The sequence below is a fragment of the Passer domesticus genome, chromosome 5 (assembly GCF_036417665.1).
Source record: "Passer domesticus isolate bPasDom1 chromosome 5, bPasDom1.hap1, whole genome shotgun sequence".
NCBI classification, from domain to species: Eukaryota; Metazoa; Chordata; class Aves; order Passeriformes; family Passeridae; genus Passer; species Passer domesticus.
The window spans coordinates 415,977-438,974 of NC_087478.1; the positions used below are offsets into that span (position 1 = coordinate 415,977).

The window sequence follows — 22,998 nt, forward strand, 5'->3', positions numbered from 1 at the left end:
CCCGCTCTTCCAGGAGGAAAACCCTGCTCTTTCAGGAGGAAAACCCTGCTCTTTCAGGAGGAAACTCCTGCTCTTTCAGGAGGAAAACCCTGCTCTTTCAGAGGAAAACCCCGCTCTTTCAGGAGGAAACTCCTGCTCTTTCAGAGGAAAACCCCGCTCTTTCAGAGGAAAACCCTGCTCTTTCAGAGGAAACTCCTACTCTTCCAGGAGGAAAACCCTGCTCTTTCAGAGGAAAACCCTGCTCTTTCAGGAGGAAAACCCTGCTCTTTCAGAGGAAAACCCTGCTCTTTCAGAGGAAAACCCTGCTCTTTCAGGAGGAAAACCCTGCTCTTTCAGAGGAAAACCCTGCTCTTTCAGGAGGAAAACCCTGCTCTTCCAGGAGGAAAACCCTACTCTTCCAGGAGGAAATCCCCACTTTTTCAGAGGAAAACCCTGCTCTTCCAGGAGGAAAACCCTGCTCTTTCAGGAGGAAACTCCTGCTCTTTCAGAGGAAACTCCTGCTCTTTCAGAGGAAACTCCTGCTCTTTCAGGAGGAAAACCCTGCTCTTTCAGAGGAAAACCCTGCTCTTTCAGAGGAAACTCCTACTCTTCCAGGAGGAAAACCCTGCTCTTTCAGAGGAAAACCCTGCTCTTTCAGAGGAAAACCCTGCTCTTCCAGGAGGAAAACCCTGCTCTTTCAGAGGAAAACCCTGCTCTTTCAGAGGAAAACCCTGCTCTTCCAGGAGGAAAACCCTGCTCTTCCAGGAGGAAAACCCTGCTCTTTCAGGAGGAAAACCCTACTCTTTCAGGAGGAAAACCCTACTCTTTCAGGAGAAAACCCTGCTCTTTCAGGAGGAAAACCCTACTCTTTCAGGAGAAAACCCTGCTCTTTCAGGAGGAAAGCCCCGCTCTTTCAGGAGAAAACCCTACTCTTTCAGGAGAAAACCCTGCTCTTTCAGAGGAAAACCCTGCTCTTCCAGGAGGAAAACCCTGCTCTTTCAGAGGAAAACCCTGCTCTTTCAGAGGAAAACCCTGCTCTTCCAGGAGGAAAACCCTGCTCTTCCAGGAGGAAAACCCTGCTCTTTCAGAGGAAAACCCTGCTCTTCCAGGAGGAAAACCCTGCTCTTTCAGGAGGAAACTCCTGCTCTTTCAGAGGAAAACCCTGCTCTTTCAGAGGAAAACCCCACTCTTTCAGGAGGAAAACCCTGCTCTTCCAGGAGGAAAACCCTGCTCTTTCAGGAGGAAAACCCCGCTCTTTCAGAGGAAAACCCTGCTCTTCCAGGAGGAAAACCCTGCTCTTCCAGGAGGAAAACCCCGCTCTTTCAGGAGGAAACTCCTGCTCTTTCAGGAGGAAAACCCCGCTCTTTCAGAGGAAAACCCTGCTCTTCCAGGAGGAAAACCCTGCTCTTCCAGGAGGAAAACCCCGCTCTTTCAGGAGGAAACTCCTGCTCTTTCAGGAGGAAAACCCCGCTCTTTCAGAGGAAAACCCTGCTCTTCCAGGAGGAAAACCCCGCTCTTTCAGGAGGAAAACCCTGCTCTTTCAGAGGAAAACCCTGCTCTTCCAGGAGGAAAACCCTGCTCTTCCAGGAGGAAAACCCCGCTCTTTCAGGAGGAAACTCCTGCTCTTTCAGGAGGAAAACCCCGCTCTTTCAGAGGAAAACCCTGCTCTTCCAGGAGGAAAACCCTGCTCTTCCAGGAGGAAAACCCCGCTCTTTCAGGAGGAAACTCCTGCTCTTTCAGGAGGAAAACCCCGCTCTTTCAGAGGAAAACCCTGCTCTTCCAGGAGGAAAACCCCGCTCTTTCAGGAGGAAAACCCTGCTCTTCCAGGAGGAAAACCCCGCTCTTTCAGAGGAAAACCCCGCTCTTCCAGGAGGAAAACCCTGCTCTTCCAGGAGGAAAACCCTGCTCTTTCAGGAGGAAAACCCTGCTCTTTCAGGAGGAAAACCCCGCTCTTTCAGGAGGAAAACCCCGCTCTTCCAGAGGAAAACCCTGCTCTTTCAGGAGGAAAACCTTGCTCTTCCAGAGGAAAACCCTGCTCTTTCAGGAGGAAACTCCTGCTCTTTCAGGAGGAAAACCCCGCTCTTTCAGGAGGAAAACCCCGCTCTTTCAGAGGAAAACCCTGCTTTTCTAGGAGGAAACTCCTGCTCTTTCAGGAGGAAAACCCCGCTCTTCCAGGAGGAAAACCCTGCTCTTCCAGGAGGAAAACCCTGCTCTTCCAGGAGGAAAACCCCGCTCTTTCAGGAGGAAAACCCTGCTCTTTCAGGAGGAAAACCCCGCTCTTCCAGAGGAAAACCCTGCTCTTTCAGGAGGAAAACCTTGCTCTTCTAGGAGGAAACTCCTGCTCTTTCAGGAGGAAAACCCTGCTCTTTCCTGCTCTTTCAGGAGGAAAACCCTGCTCTTTCAGGAGGAAAACCCTGCTCTTTCAGAGGAAAACCCTGCTCTTTCAGAGGAAAACCCTGCTTTTCTAGGAGGAAACTCCTGCTCTTTCAGGAGGAAAACCCCGCTCTTCCAGGAGGCAAACCCTGCTCTTTCAGGAGGAAAACCCTGCTCTTCCAGGAGGAAAACCCTGCTCTTCCAGGAGGAAAACCCCGCTCTTTCAGGAGGAAAACCCCGCTCTTCCAGGAGGCAAACCCTGCTCTTTCAGAGGAAAACCCTGCTCTTTCAGAGGAAAACCCTGCTCTTTCAGGAGGAAAACCCTGCTCTTTCAGAGGAAAACCCTGCTCTTTCAGGAGGAAAGCCCCGCTCTTTCAGGAGGAAAACCCCGCTCTTTCAGGAGGAAAACCCCGCTCTTTCAGAGGAAAACCCTGCTTTTCTAGGAGGAAACTCCTGCTCTTTCAGGAGGAAAACCCCGCTCTTCCAGGAGGCAAACCCTGCTCTTTCAGGAGGAAAACCCTGCTCTTCCAGGAGGAAAACCCTGCTCTTCCAGGAGGAAAACCCCGCTCTTTCAGGAGGAAAACCCTGCTCTTTCAGGAGGAAAACCCCACTCTTTCAGAGGAAAACCCCACTCTTTCGGAGCAAAGCCCTCCCTGGAGCCCCCCGGCCGCACTCACCGCGGTGACGCTCCAGACGCGGCGCGCGCTCTCCTCGGCAGCGCCCTCCGGCTCCCCCCCTGCCACATCCAGCTTCTCCCTGGCACCATCCTGCAGGGAAAGGCTCTCGGGACAGCTGGTGGAGGAAGGCTGCTCCTCCTCCTCCCCGCAGGGCAGCTCCCCCGAGGAGGAGGACACCGTGCTGTCCACGGCTGCAGCGGCTCCGTCCGCGTCCGTCTGGGAATCCGCCGGGCTCCTCTGGGGCTGGGAAGAGCCCTGGGAAGGGGGGCTGGGATCCAGGGAGCTGCTGGGGGTCTGGTCAGGATCTGAGCCGGAGTCTGCGGGACACGTCTCGAAGCCAAAGCAGTCCTGGCTGTCGTCACTGAGCTCCAGGAAGCCGGAGCTGTTGATGGAGACGAATTTCCTGGGATTGCTGTGCTCCACCACCTTCCTGGAGCTGCTCAGGAGCTTGCTGGGCTTCCTGTAGAACAGGGCCACCCACATGTGCAGGATCAGCTTCATCCCTTCCACATCGTCGGGAAGATCGGGATCCCAGGGCCTGGGAAGGGAAGCAAAGAGAGTCTGGGCCATCCTCGTCCTCGCCCGTTCAGCTCCAGGGAATTCATCCCTGGGGTTCATCCCTGGAGTTGATCCCTGAGAATTCATCCCTGGGATTCATCCCTGAAAATTCATCCCCTGGAATTCATCCCTGAGAATTCATCCCTGAGAATTCATCCCTGGAGTTCATTCCTGAAAATTCATCCCTGAGAATTCATCCCTGGAGTTCATCCCTGGGATTCATTCCTGAGAATTCATCCCTGGGGTTCATCCCTGAAAATTCATCCCCTGGAATTCATCCCTGAGAATTCATCCCTGAGAATTCATCCCTGAGAATTCATCCCTAGGATTCATCCCTGAGAATTCATCCCTGAGAATTCACCCCTGGAGTTCATTCCTGGAGCTGATCCCTGAAATTCATCCCTGAGAATTCATCCCTGGGATTCATCCCTGAGAATTCATCCCTGAGAATTCATCCCTGGAGTTCATCCCTGAGAATCCACCCCGGAGTTCATCCCTAGAATTCATCCCTGAGAATTCATCCCTAACATTCATCCCTGGAGTTCACCCCTGGAGTTCATCCCTGGCTCCCTTCAGGGCTCAGCCCCAAGGCACAGGGGCACACTGCTTGATGCAGATTCCAGCTTTTTGTAGGGAAAAATAAAAACAGAGGAAATCTGAGCTCCAAAGGAGGGATGGAGGACTTGGCCTCGTGGCTTTAGCACCAATTCCAGCTGCAGAGCCACGGGAATTGCAGAATCATGGAATGGGCTGGGTGGGAAGGGATCTCAAAGCCCACCCAGTGCCACCCTGCCATGGCAGGGACACCTCCCAGTGTCCCAAAGTGTCCAGCCTGGCCTTGGGCACTGCAGGGATCAGGGGCAGCCCCAGCTGCTCTGGCAATTCCAGCCCAGCCAGCAATTCCTCATGGCCAAGATCCCATCCATGGCTGCCCTCTGGCACTGGCAGCCATTCCCTGGCTCCTGTCCCTTGTCCCCAGTCCCTCTGCAGCTCTCCTGGAGCCCCTGGAATGTGCTGGAAGCTCTCCCTGGATCCTTCCCTTCTCCAGGGAACATTCCCAGCTCTCCCAGCCTAGCTCCAGCCCCGGAGCAGCTCCATGGGTTCCTCTGGAGCTGCTGCTGTGCCCCCAGGGCTGGGGCAGCTCTGCAGGTGTGCTCTCACCTGGGAGGGCCAGAATTCCCCAATTCCCCCTTTTCCTGCTGCCCACACCGTGGATCACCCCAGGACGGGCTGGAATTTTGGGTCCAGCACACGGGGCTGGGTCACATCCACTGTGCCCCTCACCCCCAAACCCTCCTTCCCAAGAAAACCACAGCACCACAGGGAACAAACCCCACAATTCTGGAACCCAAAAGACAGGAACCCCGTTCCCAAACCCCTCCAGCCACCCCGACTTACCCATGCAGGGCACGGATGACGGTTTTCTCCAGGGAATCATTGGTGTACCTGCTGTCCAGGTGGAACAGGTACTCCTCCTCCCACCGGCACGTGACCTTCATGGAGTTCCCACAGAGATTCACCGTGTGGCTCTGGGAGAAATCCTCCTTTTTCCTGGGAGCGCCCAGGCTCCGGGCGGGCTCGGCGCTGCTCTGGTGGCGCCGGAACGGCAGCACCTTCCCAACCAAGGGAGCTCCCGCGGGGTTCCTGGGGGCAGCTCCGGGATTCCCTTTGGGATCTGGGGCTGCTCTGGGATCCTCGGGCAGCGGGGAGGCGTAGGAGTGCTCGGCTGAGATGATGGAGTGCTTGTTCACCCCGCAGCCCTGCGCAGCCGCCCGGGGAGGGAACGCCCGGAACGCGGCGGGGATGGGAGCCCCGCTGCTCCTGCTGGGAATTCCAGAGGGTTTTTCCAAAGGAGGAGAGGCCAGCTGGCTGGGATCTGCTTCTTCGGGAAGCGGCTGGGTCGGGGGCACTCTGCTGCAGGTGGGTTTTTTGCCCTGCCTGTCTGCCCTGTGGTATTTGTGGTCGGAATCCACGCGCGGGGATTTGGGGTCGGAGGGGCTCTGCCGCTGCCAGGGATGCCCAGGTTCCGTGGGGACGCTCCCGGAATCCTTGGGAATGAAGGCAGGGATGCAGGAGCCCAGCGCCAGGTCAGCCAGCAGGTTCAGGGCGTGCGAGTCACTGCTGTCCCCCGGCAGGGCAAAGGCCACGCTGGGAAGTGCCACGGCATGAACATTCCCTGGGATTTCTGCTCCAGAGGGATGGGATGGGGCCTCGGGGGGCGGCTCCGAGAGCAGCTCCTTCAGCTCTGGGGGAAACAGGGAAAAATCCAGGGAAAAATCCGTTTAAAAAGGGAAAAAATCCATTCAGAAAGGGAAAAAATTGATTAAAAAGGGAAAAAACCCATTTAGAAAGGGAAAAAAATTGATGAAAAAGGGAAAGAATTCATTTAGAAAGGGAAAAATCTGTTTAAAAAGGGAAAGAATTCATTTAGAAAGGGAAAAATCTGTTTAAAAAGGGAAAGGATTCATTTAGAAAGGGAAAATCTGTTTAAAAGGGGAAAAAACCCATTTAGAAAGGGAAAAATTTGATTAAAAAGGGAAAGAATCCATTTAGAAAGGGAAAAATCTGTTTAAAAAGGGAAAGGATTCATTTAGAAAGGGAAAATCTGTTTAAAAAGGGAAAGGATTCATTTAGAAAGGGAAAATCTGTTTAAAAGGGGAAAAAACCCATTTAGAAAGGGAAAAATTTGATTAAAAAGGGAAAGAATCCATTTAGAAAGGGAAAAATCTGTTTAAAAAGGGAAAAAACCCATTTAGAAAGGGAAAATCTGTTTAAAAAGAGAAAGGATTCATTTAGAAAGGGAAAATCTGTTTAAAAGGGGAACCAATCCATTTAGAAAGGGAAAAATTTGATTAAAAAGGGAAAGAATCCATTTAGAAAGGGAAAAATCTGTTTAGAAAGGGAAAAATCTGTTTGAAAAGGGAAAAAATCCATTTAGAAAAGGAAAAAATCTGTTTAAAAAGGGAAAAAATCCACTTAGAAAGGGAAAAATCTGTTTAAAAGGGGAAAGGATTCATTTAGAAAGGGAAAATCTGTTTAAAAGGGGAAACAATCCATTTAGAAAGGGAAAAATTTGATTAAAAAGGGAAAGAATCCATTTAGAAAGGGCAAAATCTGTTTGAAAAGGGAAAGAATCCATTTAGAAAAGGAAAAATCTGTTTAAAAAGGGAAAAAATCCACTTAGAAAGGGAAAAATCTGTTTAAAAAGGGAAAGGATTCATTTAGAAAGGGAAAATCTGTTTAAAAGGGGAAACAATCCATTTAAAAATGGAAAAATTTGATTAAAAAGGGAAAAAATCCATTTAGAAAGGGAAAAATTTGATTAAAAAGGGAAAACACCCATTTAGAAAGGGAAAAATCTGTTAAAAAGGGAAAAAACCCATTTAGAAAGGGAAAAATCAGTCTAAAAAGGGAAAGATCCATTTAGAAAGGGAAAAATCTGTTTAAAAAGGGAAGGAATTCATTTAGAAAGGGAAAAATCTGTTTAAAAAGGGGAAAAATCCATTTAGAGAGGGAAAAATCAGTCTAAAAAGGGAAAGAATCCATTTTTGGACTTGGGTTTTTTACAGCCAAACTGTTTTTTTTTTTTTTTGGGATTTCTGGGAATTTTTGGGGTTTGGCAGGAGCCATCCCATGAGAGATGCTGGATGCCCTCTGGGTGCTCCCAAGCCAGTGAGGGAATGCTGATCATGGAATGCTGGAAGGGAATTTAAGGATCATCCCCATGGCTTATCCCATTGTTGAGTGAGACACAAAACTGGGGTTTTTTACACCTTTTTTGGGATTTTTGGGGGAGCCATCCCATGAGAGATGCTGGATGCCCTCTGGGTGCTCCCAAGCCAGTGAGGGAATGCTGATCATGGAATGCTGGAAGGGAATTTAAGGATCATCCCCATGGCTTATCCCATTGTTGAGTGAGACACAAAACTGGGGTTTTTTACACCTTTTTTGGGATTTTTTGGGATTTTTGGGGGAGCCATCCCATGAGAGATGCTGGATGCACTCTGGGTGCTCCCAAGGTAACAAGGGAATGCTGATCATGGAATGCTGGAAGGGAATTTCAGGATCATCCCAGTCCAACCACATGACTCATCCCAATATCAAGTGAAACATAAAATTGGGGGTTTTTTACAGCCAAAGTGGCTTTTTTTGGGATTTTTTGTGGATTTTTTGTGGATTTTTTTGGGATTTAGCAGGAGCCATCCCATGAGAGATGCTGGATGCACTCTGGGTGCTCCCAAGGCAACAAGGGAATGCTGATCATGGAATGCTGGAAGGGAATTTCAGGATCATCCCAGTCCAACCCTATCACTCATCCCAATAATCAAGTGAGACACAAAACTGGGGTTTTTTACACCTTTTTTGGGATTTTTTGGGGGAGCCATCCCATGAGAGATGCTGGATGCCCTCTGGGTGCTCCCAAGGCAGTGAGGGAATGTTGATCATGGAATGCTGGAAGGGAATTTCAGGATCATCCCAGTCCAACCCTATGACTCATCCCAATATCAAGTGAAACATAAAATTGGGGGTTTTTTACAGCCAAACTGGGTTTTTTGGGGATTTTTTGGGGATTTTTTTGGGGTTTAGCAGGAGCCATCCCACTGGAGAGATGATTCCATGATTCCTGATCATGGAATGCTGGAAGGGAATTTAAGGATCATCCCCATGGCTCATCCCATTGTTGAGTGAGACACAAAATTGGGGTTTTTTACAGCTTTTTTGGGATTTTTGGGGGAGCCATCCCATGAGAGATACTGGATGCACTCTGGGTGCTCCCAAGGTAACAAGGGAATGCTGATCATGGAATGCTGGAAGGGAATTTCAGGATCATCCCAGTCCAACCACATGACTCATCCCAATATCAAGTGAAACATAAAACTGGGGTTTTTTACAGCCAAACTGGGTTTTTTGGGGATTTTTTGGGGATTTTTTTGGGGTTTAGCAGGAGCCATCCCACTGGAGAGATGATTCCATGATTCCTGATCATGGAATGCTGGAAGGGAATTTAAGGATCATCCCCATGGCTTATCCCATTGTTGAGTGAGACACAAAACTGGGGTTTTTTACACCTTTTTTGGGATTTTTGGGGGAGCCATCCCATGAGAGATGCTGGATGCACTCTGGGTGCTCCCAAGGTAACAAGGGAATGTTGATCATGGAATGCTGGAAGGGAATTTAAGGATCACCCCAGTCCATGGCTCATCCCATTGTTGAGTGAGACACAAAACTGGGGTTTTTTACACCTTTTTTGGGATTTTTTGGGATTTTTGGGGGAGCCATCCCATGAGAGATGCTGGATGCACTCTGGGTGCTCCCAAGGCAGTGAGGGAATGTTGATCATGGAATGCTGGAAGGGAATTTCAGGATCATCCCAGTCCAACCACATGACTCATCCCAATATCAAGTGAAACATAAAATTGGGGGTTTTTTACAGCCAAAGTGGCTTTTTTTGGGATTTTTTGTGGATTTTTTTTGGATTTTTTTGGGATTTAGCAGGAGCCATCCCATGAGAGATGCTGGATGCACTCTGGGTGCTCCCAAGGCAACAAGGGAATGCTGATCATGGAATGCTGGAAGGGAATTTAAGGATCATCCCAGTCCAACCCTATCACTCATCCCAATATCAAGTGAGACACAAAACTGGGGTTTTTTACACCTTTTTTGGGATTTTTGGGGGAGCCATCCCATGAGAGATGCTGGATGCACTCTGGGTGCTCCCAAGGTAACAAGGGAATGTTGATCATGGAATGCTGGAAGGGAATTTCAGGATCATCCCAGTCCAACCCTATCACTCATCCCAATATCAAGTGAAACACAAAATTGGGGTTTTTTAACAGCCAAAGTGGCTTTTTTTGGGATTTTTTGTGGATTTTTTTGGGATTTAGCAGGAGCCATCCCATGAGAGATGCTGGATGCACTCTGGGTGCTCCCAAGGCAACAAGGGAATGCTGATCATGGAATGCTGGAAGGGAATTTAAGGATCATCCCCATGGCTCATCCCATTGTTGAGTGAGACACAAAACTGGGGTTTTTTACACCTTTTTTGGGATTTTTGGGGGAGCCATCCCATGAGAGATGCTGGATGCCCTCTGGGTGCTCCCAAGCCAGTGAGGGAATGCTGATCATGGAATGCTGGAAGGGAATTTCAGGATCATCCCAGTCCAACCCTATGACTCATCCCAATATCAAGTGAAACATAAAATTGGGGTTTTTTTTACAGCCAAACTGGCTTTTTTTTGTATTTTTGGGGGGATTTTTTGGGGTTTAGCAGGAGCCATCCCACTGGAGAGATGATTCCATGATTCCTGATCAGGGAATGCTGGCAGGGAATTTAAGGATCACACCCACAGCTCATCCCATCACCCCAGTGGCCCTGGACACTTGCAGGGGTTCAGGAGGATTCTCTGGGAATTCCATCCCAGAATTTCTCTCCAATATTTGACATTTTCCCCGTTTCAATCCAAAGCCATTTGTTTCATCCCTGCCATTGCATGGCTCAGCTTCTAAAGGAATTTTTTCCCCAGGAATTTTTCCTCACCGCTCTCTTCCTGCTGCTTCTCAGGAGGTTTGGATGTTTTGTTTTCCACGTTTTTCTGCGTTTTGCTTTTCCCTGGCTTCATGCCTCCCTCAGTGACAGGGACCTTCTTGGAATCCAGGTTTTCCACAGTTTTTGGCCTCTTTGCCTCCACGCCAGGACCATTGGGAGCTGAGATTTCCTTCTCAGCACTCTCACACTGGGGTTTGTGGACAATTTCTGCAGCCAGCACCTCTGCACCTGGGACAGGGAAAAGGAGAAGTTGATTTTAATTTGGGAATTCTTTGGGTTAAAAATTCGTTGGGAAAAGGGAGGGGTGCTAGGAAAGGGTTCTGGTAATTTTACTTCTCATTATCCTGATTTAACTGGGAATATAATTAATTTATTCCCAATTAAATCAGGATAATGAGAAGTAAAATCTGACCTGGAAACACCCAATTTCAGGTAGCTTCCCTGGGATAATTCCAGAGATTTGGATGCTCCAGGCACTTGGAAAGCTCCTGGATGGTTCCCAGTGAACCCAGCCGGATGGGAGGAGGAAACCAGCCCCATTTTTGCAGCTCTCACCTCTTTTCCTTCCATGTGGCAACTGCAAATTGGCCAATTTCAGCATGGGCTCGTTGGCATTCCCAGCAGATCCCGATTTTTTGGGACAAGAGGAGGCGACGCTGGTTTTTTTCCTGGCTGCCTCCCTGCTCCTGCTGCTGCTCTCCCCAGGACATGCTTGTGCCTTGAGGGGTGGCACGCTCTTCCCGAGGATCCTGCTGGATTTCCTCCTGACCTCCCTGCCCCAGGGCTTGGTGGGAGAGGTGAAACTTTTCAGCAATCTCTCTGAATGCACATTGGGAATCCCTTCCTTATCCCGCGGAATTCCCGGCGCTCCGCTGGCAGCAGCAGGATCTGGGGGCACGGGGGAGGAGCAGGAGCTGCCAGGAGCGGGTGCCAGCTCGCTGCCAGCCCCACGCAGGCACCGCAGGGCTGCGGAGATGCCCAGGGTGAAGCTGCTGGGGTCGCAGAGGTAGCGGCGCAGCTGCGCCAGGCACGGGCCCGCGCCCCCCTCCTGCCAGGGACAGGGGACAGCGGCCTCGGGAGTGTCCCTGCCCTGCCACGGGCTGCCCTCAGGGCTGTCCCGGAGCTGGGCATACTCCTGGAGGTGCTGCTGGATGCTGGGCACGCCCGGGGGGCTGCAGGGGGAGCTGGCTGCTTTGCGCAGGGCGTAGCGCAGCCCCGGCACCACGGAGGCGATTTTCAGGGAGAGGGAATTCCTGGCACTGCCGTCCTGCCTGGCCCTTGGGTCCGGCTGTTCCGCTGGGAAAGGGAGAGCAAAAGGGATTTTAGTCCAGTTAGGAAAGGAGGGAATGCATTAAATCGTTCCGTGGTGTGGGGAAATGTTGGAGGGAAGGGGAAGAATGGAAAGGAAAAAGGGGGAAAGGAGAAGGAAAATTAAAAGGGAGAAAAAGATATTGAAGGAAAAGCTCCAAAAATCAGCCTGCAAAAAGTTTAGCCCTGGGGAGAAGTCCAAATGGTTTGGATGGATCCCACCAAACATCCCAAACCTGCTCCACATGGATCCCACCCAACATCCCAAACCTGCTCCACGTGGGTCCCACCAAACATCCCAAACCTGCTCTGGATGGATCCCACCAAACATCCCAAACCTGCTCCACGTGGATCCCACCAAACATCCCAAACCTGCTCTGGATCCCACCAAACATCCCAAACCTCCACATGGATCCCACCCAACATCCCAAACCTGCTCTGGATCCCACCAAACATCCCAAACCTCCACATGGATCCCACCCAACATCCCAAACCTGCTCCACGTGGATCCCACCCAACATCCCAAACCTGCTCCATGTGGATCCCACCCAACATCCCAAACCTGCTCCACGTGGATCCCACCAAACATCCCAAACCTGCTCTGGATCCCACCCAACATCCCAAACCTGCTCCACGTGGATCCCACCCAACATCCCAAACCTGCTCCACGTGGATCCCACCCAACATCCCAAACCTGCTCCACGTGGATCCCACCAAACATCCCAAACCTGCTCTGGATGGATCCCACCCAACATCCCAAACCTGCTCCACGTGGATCCCACCCAACATCCCAAACCTGCTCCACGTGGATCCCACCAAACATCCCAAACCTGCTCTGGATGGATCCCACCAAACATCCCAAACCTGCTCCACGTGGATCCCACCAAACATCCCAAACCTGCTCTGGATGGATCCCACCAAACATCCCAAACCTGCTCTGGATCCCACCCAACATCCCAAACCTGCTCTGGATCCCACCCAACATCCCAAACCTGCTCTGGATCCCACCCAACATCCCAAACCTGCTCCACGTGGATCCCACCCAACATCCCAAACCTGCTCCATGTGGATCCCACCCAACATCCCAAACCTGCTCCACGTGGATCCCACCAAACATCCCAAACCTGCTCTGGATCCCACCCAACATCCCAAACCTGCTCCACGTGGATCCCACCCAACATCCCAAACCTGCTCCACGTGGATCCCACCCAACATCCCAAACCTGCTCTGGATGGATCCCACCAAACATCCCAAACCTGCTCTGGATGGATCCCACCAAACATCCCAAACCTGCTCCACGTGGATCCCACCAAACATCCCAAACCTGCTCTGGATCCCACCAAACATCCCAAACCTCCACATGGATCCCACCCAACATCCCAAACCTGCTCTGGATCCCACCAAACATCCCAAACCTCCACATGGATCCCACCCAACATCCCAAACCTGCTCTGGATCCCACCAAACATCGCAGCCCTGCACAGGGTTCCTACCTTGGGGGCTCAGCGCGCGGGGGGAGCGGAACAGGAACAGGGCCAGCAGGGTCACGGGCTCCTTGGGCTCCCTGGGCTCCCTGGGCTCCCTGGGCTCCTTGGGCTCCTTGGGCTCCTTGGGCTCCCTGGGCTCCTTGGGCTCCCTGGGCTCCCTGGGCTCCTTGGGCTCCCTGGGCTCCTTGGGCTCCTTGGGCTCCCTGGGCTCCTTGGGCTCCCTGGGCTCCTTGGGCTCCCTGGGCTCCCTGGGCTCCTTGGGCTCCCTGGGCTCCTTGGGCTCCTTGGGCTCCCTGGGCTCCTTGGGCTCCCTGGGCTCCCTGGGCTCCTTGGGCTCCCTGGGCTCCCTGGGCTCCTTGGGCTCCCTGGGCTCCTTGGGCTCCTTGGGCTCCCTGGGCTCCTTGGGCTCCCTGGGCTCCCTGGGCTCCTTGGGCTCCCTGGGCTCCCTGGGCTCCTTGGGCTCCCTGGGCTCCCTGGGCTCCTTGGGCTCCTTGGGCTCCTTGGGCTCCCTGGGCTCCTTGGGCTCCTTGGGCTCCAGGCCTGCAGGAAACAGGGCTGGGGTCACAAGCCAGGCTTAGTCTGAGCACCCAGGCTTGGTCTGAGAAACCCGGTTGGGTTTAGAAACCACATACAGTCTGAGAAAGCAGGTTTGGTTTCAGAATCCTAATTTTTGTTGAGGAACCGGGTTTGGGTTCAGAAACCAGGTTTAGTTTAAAAAACAGGTTCAGTTTGAGAAACCAGGTTTGGATTGAGAAACCAGGTTTTAAATAAGAAACCAGGATTTAAATAAGAAACCAGGTTCAGTTTGAGAAACCAAGTTTTGGTTAAGGAACCAGGTTTAGTTTGAGAAACCAGGTTTAGGCTGAGAAACCAGGTTTAGATTGAGAAACCAGGATTTGGTTCAGAAACCACTTTAGTTTGAGAAACCAAGTTCTGGTTAAGGAACCAAGTTTAGTTTGAAAAAACAGGTTCAGTTTGACAAACCAGGTTTAGACTGAGAAACCAGGTTTTAAATAAGAAACCAAGATTTGGTTCAGAAACCACGTTCTGTTTGAGAAACCAAGTTTCAGTTAAGAAACCAGGCTTAGTTTAACAAGCAGGTTCAGTTTGAGAAACCAGATTTAGATTGAGATACCAGGTTTAAACTGAGAAACCAGGTTTTAAATAAGAAACCAAGATTTGGTTCAGAAACCACATTCAGTTTGAGAAACCAAGTTTTGGTTAAGGAACCAGGTTTACTTTGAAAAAATGGGTTCAGTTTGATAAACCAGGTTTAGACTGAGACACCAGGTTTTAAATAAGAAACCACGTTCAGTTTGAAAAAACAAGTTTTGGTTAAGGAACCAGGTTTAATTTAAAAAAACAGGTTCAGTTTGAGAAACCAGATTTAGATTAAAAAACCCGGTTTAGACTGAGAAACCAGGATTTAAATAAGAAACCACGTTCAGTTTGAGAAACCAAGTTTTGGTTAAGGAATCAGGTTTAGACTGAGAAACCAGGTTTAGGCTGAGAAACCAGGTTTAGGCTGAGAAACCAGGATTTGGTTCAGAAACCACTTTAGTTTGAGAAACCAAGTTCTGGTTAAGGAACCAAGTTTAGTTTAAAAAAACAGGTTCAGTTTAAAACAACGGGTTCAGTTTGATAAACCAGGTTCAGCTTAGCCTCTAAACCCAGCAGGAGTTAAGCCCAGCCCAGCCCAGCCCAGCCCAGCCCAGCCTCACCATCCTCCCGTGCCAGGGCTGAGGACGTGAGCAGGATCAGAACTCCCTGGTCCTGTAAATATTTGATGATTGCCTGCAACAAACAGAGAAAAAATCAAACTCTGCTCCCTCCCTGCCTCCTGCGCCAGCAGGGATCAAAATATTCCTTGTGCAGGCCTAAAAGTCCTTAAAATAAAGAAATATCCTGATCAAGCGGGCTGGAATTAATGAGGATTAATTATCTAGCCCTGCCAGGAATTGCAGCCCAAAGGGAAAGACAAAATTCCTGGGAAAGACATAATTCCAGCATGGAGAAAAACCACAAAATTCCTGGGGAAAGTCAGAATTCCAGGATCGTGGGAAAGACAAAATCCCAGCTCAGATCCCAGATCCCAGCCCAGATCCCAGATCAGATCCCAGATCCCAGCTCAGATCCCAGATCCCAGCTCAGATCCCAGCCCAGATCCCAGATCCCAGCCCAGATCCCAGCCCAGATCCCAGCCCAGATCCCAGGTCCCAGCCCAGATCCCAGCTCAGATCCCAGATCCCAGCCCAGATCCCAGCCCAGATCCCAGCTCAGATCCCAGATCCCAGCTCAGATCCCAGCTCAGATCCCAGATCCCAGATCCCAGCCCAGATCTCAGATCCCAGATCCCAGCCCAGATCCCAGATCCCAGCCCATATCCCAGCCCAGATCCCAGATCCCAGCCCAGATCCCAGCCCAGACCCAGCCCAGATCCCAGATCCCAGCCCAGATCCCAGATCCCAGCCCAGATCCCAGATCCCAGCCCAGATCCCAGCTGAGATCCCAGATCCCAGCCCAGATCCCAGCCCAGACCCAGCCCAGATCCCAGATCCCAGCCCAGATCTCAGATCCCAGATCCCAGCCCAGATCCCAGATCCCAGCCCATATCCCAGCCCAGATCCCAGATCCCAGCCCAGATCCCAGCCCAGACCCAGCCCAGATCCCAGATCCCAGCCCAGATCCCAGATCCCAGCCCAGATCCCAGATCCCAGCCCAGATCCCAGCCCAGATCCCAGCCCAGATCCCAGATCCCAGCCCAGATCCCAGCCCAGATCCCAGCCCAGATCCCAGATCCCAGCCCAGATCCCAGATCCCAGCCCAGATCCCAGCTGAGATCCCAGATCCCAGCCCAGATCCCAGCCCAGACCCAGCCCAGATCCCAGCTCCCAGCCCAGATCCCAGATCCCAGCCCAGATCCCAGCCCAGATCCCAGATCCCAGCCCAGATCCCAGATCCCAGCCCAGATCCCAGCCCATATCCCAGCCCAGATCCCAGATCCCAGCCCAGATCCCAGCCCAGATCCCAGCCCAGATCCCAGATCCCAGCCCAGATCCCAGATCCCAGCCCAGATCCCAGCTGAGATCCCAGATCCCAGCCCAGATCCCAGCCCAGACCCAGCCCAGATCCCAGCTCCCAGCCCAGATCCCAGCTCAGCTCCCAGCCCAGATCCCAGCCCAGATCCCAGCTCCCAGCCCAGATCCCAGCTCTGATCCCAGCCCAGATCCCAGCTCCCAGCCCAGATCCCAGCTCTGATCCCAGCCCAGATCCCAGCTCCCAGCCCAGATCCCAGCTCCCAGCCCAGATCCCAGCTCAGATCCCAGCCCAGATCCCAGATCCCAGCCCAGCTCCCAGCCCAGATCCCAGATCCCAGCCCAGCTCCCAGCCCAGATCCCAGATCCCAGCCCAGCTCCCAGCCCAGATCCCAGATCCCAGCCCAGATCCCAGCCCAGATCCCAGCTCCCAGCTCAGATCCCAGATCCCAGCTCTGATCCCAGCTCAGATCCCAGCTCTGATCCCAGCTCAGATCCCAGCCCAGATCCCAGATCAGATCCCAGATCAGATCCCAGATCAGATCCCAGCCCAGATCCCAGCTCAGATCCCAGATCCCAGCTCAGATCCCAGCCCAGATCCCAGCCCAGATCCCAGCTCAGATCCCAGATCCCAGCTCAGATCCCAGCCCAGATCCCAGCTCAGATCCCAGCCCAGATCCCAGCCCAGACCCAGCCCAGATCCCAGATCCCAGCCCAGATCTCAGATCCCAGATCCCAGCCCAGATCCCAGATCCCAGCCCATATCCCAGCCCAGATCCCAGATCCCAGCCCAGATCCCAGCCCAGACCCAGCCCAGATCCCAGATCCCAGCCCAGATCCCAGATCCCAGCCCAGATCCCAGCCCAGATCCCAGCCCAGATCCCAGATCCCAGCCCAGATCCCAGCCCAGATCCCAGCCCAGATCCCAGATCCCAGCCCAGATCCCAGATCCCAGCCCAGATCCCAGCTGAGATCCCAGATCCCAGCCCAGATCCCAGCCCAGACCCAGCCCAGATCCCAGCTCCCAGCCCAGATCCCAGATCCCAGCCCAGATCCCAGCCCATATCCCAGCCCAGATCCCAGATCCCAGCCCAGATCCCAGATCCCAGCCCAGATCCCAGCCCATATCCCAGCCCAGATCCCAGATCCCAGCCCAGATCCCAGCCCAGATCCCAGCCCAGATCCCAGATCCCAGCCCAGATCCCAGATCCCAGCCCAGATCCCAGCTGAGATCCCAGATCCCAGCCCAGATCCCAGCCCAGACCCAGCCCAGATCCCAGCTCCCAGCCCAGATCCCAGCTCAGCTCCCAGCCCAGATCCCAGCCCAGATCCCAGCTCCCAGCCCAGATCCCAGCTCCCAGCCCAGATCCCAGCTCTGATCCCAGCCCAGATCCCAGCTCCCAGCCCAGATCCCAGCTCCCAGCCCAGATCCCAGCTCTGATCCCAGCCCAGATCCCAGCTCCCAGCCCAGATCCCAGCTCCCAGCCCAGATCCCAGCTCAGATCCCAGCCCAGATCCCAGATCCCAGCCCAGCTCCCAGCCCAGATCCCAGATCCCAGCCCAGATCCCAGCTCCCAGCTCAGATCCCAGATCCCAGCTCTGATCCCAGCTCAGATCCCAGCTCTGATCCCAGCTCAGATCCCAGCCCAGATCCCAGATCAGATCCCAGATCAGATCCCAGATCAGATCCCAGCCCAGATCCCAGCTCAGATCCCAGATCCCAGCTCAGATCCCAGCCCAGATCCCAGCCCAGATCCCAGCTCAGATCCCAGATCCCAGCTCAGATCCCAGCCCAGATCCCAGCTCAGATCCCAGCCCAGATCCCAGATCCCAGCCCAGATCCCAGCTCAGATTCCAGCCCAGACCCCAGATCCCAGCCCAGATCCCAGATCCCAGCCCAGATCCCAGATCAGATCCCAGATCCCAGCCCAGATCCCAGATCCCAGCCCAGATCCCAGCCCAGATCCCAGGTCCCAGCCCAGATCCCAGCTCAGATCCCAGATCCCAGCTCAGATCCCAGCCCAGATCCCAGATCCCAGATCCCAGCCCAGATCTCAGATCCCAGCCCATATCCCAGCCCAGATCCCAGATCCCAGCCCAGATCCCAGCCCTGACCCAGCCCAGATCCCAGATCCCAGCCCAGATCCCAGCCCAGATCCCAGCCCAGATCCCAGATCCCAGCCCAGATCCCAGCTGAGATCCCAGATCCCAGCCCAGATCCCAGCCCAGACCCAGCCCAGATCCCAGATCCCAGCCCAGATCTCAGATCCCAGATCCCAGCCCAGATCCCAGCCCATATCCCAGCCCAGATCCCAGATCCCAGCCCAGATCCCAGCCCAGACCCAGCCCAGATCCCAGATCCCAGCCCAGATCCCAGCCCAGATCCCAGCTCCCAGCCCAGATCCCAGCTCAGATCCCAGCCCAGATCCCAGCCCAGATCCCAGCTCCCAGCCCAGATCCCAGCTCCCAGCCCAGCTCAGATCCCAGATCCCAGCTCTGATCCCAGCTCAGATCCCAGCCCAGATCCCAGATCAGATCCCAGATCAGATCCCAGCTCAGATCCCAGCCCAGATCCCAGCTCAGATCCCAGATCCCAGCCCAGATCCCAGCCCAGATCCCAGCTCAGATCCCAGCTCAGATCCCAGATCCCAGCTCAGATCCCAGATCCCAGCTCAGATCCCAGCCCAGATCCCAGCTCAGATCCCAGCCCAGATCCCAGATCCCAGCCCAGATCCCAGCTCAGATTCCAGCCCAGACCCCAGATTCCAGCCCAGATCCCAGATCCCAGCCCAGATCCCAGATCCCAGCCCAGAGCCAGGGCAGGATGATGATCCCAGCTCTGGATCTGCAGGAAGAGCAAAGCCCAGCCCCAGTCCCAGAGGAGGGCACAGCTGTGGGTTTGTCCTGGGGACACCAGGCTCAAAAAAATAGAAAATAAAAATATATCCCAAGGAAAAAGCTCCAGGAATAATCCCTAGCTCGTGGCATTAATCCTCAGGTGAGAGAAAGAACAAATGAGAGCAAGGAAGTAGGAAAATAACATTTCAAGCAGGGTAATTAATTCCATTGTGCATTAATTGTGGATAATAACACCAAAAATGTCATTTCCGGGCCGTTTTCCCCCCAGACCAACGCTCACCAGGTCCTGCTCCCTCAGCTTTTCCAGCAGCTGATCCATCCTGGACTGCTCCTTGTTGGATATTTCCACCTCGTAGAGGCTGGAGTAAACACCCTGGAAGCAGACTGGGGGAAAAAGGATTTGGGGTTGGGATGGGATTTTCCACGGAGGGTGGGGGTGGAATCCCTGGAAATTGGGGTTTTCACCCCCACCTTCATTCCTGGTGTAATTTTTTTTCCCAAAAGCGGCTTCTGGAAGTTTTTTCTTCAGGTCAGACAATCCCATGACGTGTTTGATGTCCAGGCTGGGAGGCCTGAGGGGATAAAGCACAAAAAGAAATCAGGATTTGGGAGAGCTGGGAGCCAAAAAAAGCTCAGGAAGAGCTGCAGCTGCTCAGGATCCTGTGGGCAAATCCCGGGAAGCTCAAATCACAGATCCTGGGTGTTTAAGCCAGGACTAGAGCACTCGGGTTTAGTGCCAGGGCTCAGAACTGAATTCTTTTAAAGAATTTCTTCTTCTTTAAAGCATTTTTATCTCCTCACCCAGGTACCCAACATTCCTGACTGTCCCAACACCCAGCAGCGAAGGGACGGGCAGGAAAGGACAAAACATGGCTTAGCTTGAGAAACCAGGCTTAGAATGAGAAAGCAGGTTTAGAATTAGAAACCAGGTTTAGTTTAAGAAAGCAGGCTTAGTTTGAAAAAACAGGTTTAGTTTGAGAAAGCAGGTTTAGTTTGAGAAGCCAGGTTTATATTGAGTAACTAGATTTGGCTTGAGAAACCAGGTTTAGTTTGAGAAACCAGGCTTAGCTTGAGAAACCAGGTTTAGTTTAAGAAACCAGGTTTAGTTTAAGAAACCAGGTTCAGCTTGAGAAACCAGGTTTAGCTTGAAAAACCAGGCTTAGTTTGAGAAACCAGGGTCAGTTTAAGAAACCAAGTTTGGCTTAAGAAACCAGGATTTGGTTAAGGAACAAGGTTCAGTGTGAGAAAGCAGGCTCAGTGTGCTAAGCCCAGCTCAGTGTGATACCCCAGGTCCAACGTGCTAAGCTTGGCTCAGGGGGCCAAGCCCAGCCCCACCCACAGCTGGGCGGGCACGCTGCCCGCGCTGTGCTAAGCCCGGCTCAGTTAAGCCCAGCCCAGGCACTCACAGCTGGGCGGGCACGCTGCCCGCGCTGTGCTAAGCCTGGCTCAGGGTGTTAAGCCTGGCTCAGTTAAGCCCGGCTCAGGGTGTTAGGCCCCACTCACAGCTGGGCGGGCACGCTGCCCGCGCTGTGCTAAGCCTGGCTCAGGGTGTTAAGCCCAGCTCAGGGTGTTAAGCCCGGCTCAGTTAAGCCCAGCTCAGTTAAGCCTGGCCCAGGCACTCACAGCTGGGCGGGCACGCTGCCCGCGCTGTGCTCAGCCTGGCTCAGGGTGTTAAGCCCAGCTCAGGGTGTTAAGCCCGGCTCAGTTAAGCCCAGCTCAGTTAAGCCTGGCCCAGGCACTCACAGCTGGGCGGGCACGCTGCCCGCGCTGTGCTCAGGCCGATGGCTCAGGGTGTTAAGCCCAGCTCAGGGTGTTAAGCCCGGCTCAGTTAAGCCTGGCTCAGTTAAGCCCGGCCCAGGCACTCACAGCTGGGCGGGCACGCTGCCCGCGCTGTGCCGGCTCCTCAGGCCGATGGTGCAGAGGCGCCGGCCCCCGATGCAGAGCTGGCCCCGCCACGGGCACGGCGCTGGGCACGGCGAGCGCGGCGCTGCGGGGGGAACAGAGACTGGGAACCCCGGAAGGACAAAGGCAAACCCCACAACCTCGAACACAAAAACCCCAAACCCAAAAACCCCCAAAACCCAAAACCCAATGGGAAAAACCAGAACCCCAAACCCAAAAACCACAAACCCAAAAGCCCGCAGAACCCCAAACACAACCAGAAAAAAACAGAACCCCAAACCCAAAAGCCAGAACCCCAAAAACCACAACCCCAAGCCCAAAAACCACGGCCTCAAAACCCAAAAACCACAACCCCAAAAATCCCAAACCTAAAATCCACAACCACAACCCCAAAAACCACAACCCCAAAAACCACAGCCTCAAACCCAAAAAACCCCAAACCCAATCCCAAATCCAAAACCGCCAACACCAAAAACCCCAATCCCAAACAACCACAACCCCAAAAACCACAACCACAACCCCAAACACCACAACCCCAAAAACCCCAAACCTAAAATCCACAACCACAACCCCAAAAAACCCCAATCCCAAATCCAAAACCGCCAAGACCAAAAACCCCAATCCCAAACAACCACCACCCCAAAAACCACAACCCCCAAAACCACAACCCCCAAAACCACAACCCCCAAAACCACAACCCCAACCCCAAAAAACCCCAAATCCCAAATCCAAAACCACCAACACCAAAAACCCCAATCCCAAACAACCACAACCCCAAAAACCACAACCCCAACCCCAAAAACCCCAGGCTCAAAAACCACAAACCCAACCCAAAAAATCAAATCAAAACCCTAAACCCGAAAACCCTGAAAACCCCAAACCCAAAAACCCCAAACCCAAAACCCAAAACCCCAAACCCCAGCAGTTCTTACCTTGGTGGTTCTGCTCCACTCTGCAGAGAGATCAATAAAGGAAATATTCAGAGATGGGAAAAGGAAAAAAGGGATTTTAGGGAAAGGATAAAAGGGATTTTAGGGATAGGGAAAGGATAAAAGGGATTTTAGGGAAAGGATAGAAGGGATTTTAGGGAAAGGATAAAAGGGATTTTAGGGAAAGGATAAGAGGGATTTTAGGGAAAGGAATAAAAGGGATTTTAGGGAATGGAGTAAAAGGATTTTAGGGAAAGGATAAAAGAGATTTTAGGGAAAGATAAAAGGGATTTTAAGGAAAGGATAAAAGGATTTTAGGGAAAGGATAAAAGGGATTTTAGGGAAAGGATAAAAGGGATTTTAGGGAAAGGATAAAAGGAATAAAAGGGATTTTAGGGATAGGGAAAGGATAAAAGGGAATATTTAGAGATGGGAAAAGGAATGAAAGGAAAATATTCAGAAATGGGAAAAGAGGGAAGAAAAGGAATTTTAGAGATGGGAGAAGCATAAAAGGGAATTTTAGAGTTGGGAAAAGGAAAAAAGGGAATATTTAGGTATGGGAAAAGGAATAAAAGGAGTTTAGAGATGGGAAAAGAGGGAAGAAAAGGAATATTTAGAGATGCAAAAAGGGAAAAAAGGAATTTTAGAGATGGGAAGAGAGGGAAGAAAAGGAAAATATTCAGACATGGGAAAAGAACAAACAGGAATTTCAGCTGGGAAAAGGAGGGAAGGGATCAGGGGAGGGGAGGGGAGGGGAGGGGAGGGAAGGGAAGGGAAGGGAAGGGAAGGGAAGGGAAGGGAAGGGAAGGGAAGGGAAGGGAAGGGAAGGGAAGGGAAGGGAAGGGAAGGGAAGGGAAGGGAAGGGAAGGGAAGGGAAGGGAAGGGAAGGGAAGGGAAGGGAAGGGAAGGGAAGGGAAGGGAAGGGGAGGGAAGGGGAGGGAAGGGAAGGGAGGGGAAGGGAGGGGAAGGGAGGGGAAGGGCAGGGAAGGGGCCGGTCCTTACGGGCAGAGCGGCGCCGGCATCTCGCGGGCCGGGCGGTGCTGGCACGCCAGCAGCACGTACGGGCACACCTGGCGGGGCCGCTCGGCCGCGCCCGCCCCGCTCACCTCGTACACGTAGTACTGGGGAGAGAGGGGACAGTGGGTTATGGGGGATAAACCATGGGGGATAATCCATGGGGATAATCCATGGGGATAATCCATGGGGGATAATCCATGGGGATAATCCATGGGGGATAATCCATGGGGATAATCCATGGGGGATAATCCATGGGGGATAATCCATGGGGGATAAACCATGGGGATAATCCATGGGGATAATCCATGGGGGATAATCCATGGGGAT

General features: G+C 52.7%; 1 protein-coding gene across 3 annotated transcripts in view; it reads right to left on the reverse strand.

The window, feature by feature from the left end:
- Positions 1-22,998, reverse strand: part of TASOR2 (transcription activation suppressor family member 2) — a 56,576-nt gene that overhangs the window by 12,050 nt on the left and 21,528 nt on the right. For all 3 annotated transcript variants that reach the window (XR_010363224.1, XM_064421652.1, XM_064421650.1), the window contains exons 7-17: positions 22,657-22,775; positions 21,658-21,677; positions 20,690-20,810; positions 19,295-19,395; positions 19,104-19,207; positions 14,651-14,723; positions 12,936-13,469; positions 10,690-11,430; positions 10,126-10,362; positions 4,986-5,832; positions 3,030-3,567 (exon numbers count right to left, since the gene is read on the reverse strand). Coding sequence is in view for 2 of the 3 variants with exons in the window: in XM_064421652.1 (XP_064277722.1) it covers positions 3,030-3,567; positions 4,986-5,832; positions 10,126-10,362; positions 10,690-11,430; positions 12,936-13,469; positions 14,651-14,723; positions 19,104-19,207; positions 19,295-19,395; positions 20,690-20,810; positions 21,658-21,677; positions 22,657-22,775 (3,435 nt within the window). In the remaining variant the exon portion in view is untranslated. The remainder of the gene's footprint in view (positions 1-3,029; positions 3,568-4,985; positions 5,833-10,125; positions 10,363-10,689; positions 11,431-12,935; positions 13,470-14,650; positions 14,724-19,103; positions 19,208-19,294; positions 19,396-20,689; positions 20,811-21,657; positions 21,678-22,656; positions 22,776-22,998) is intronic.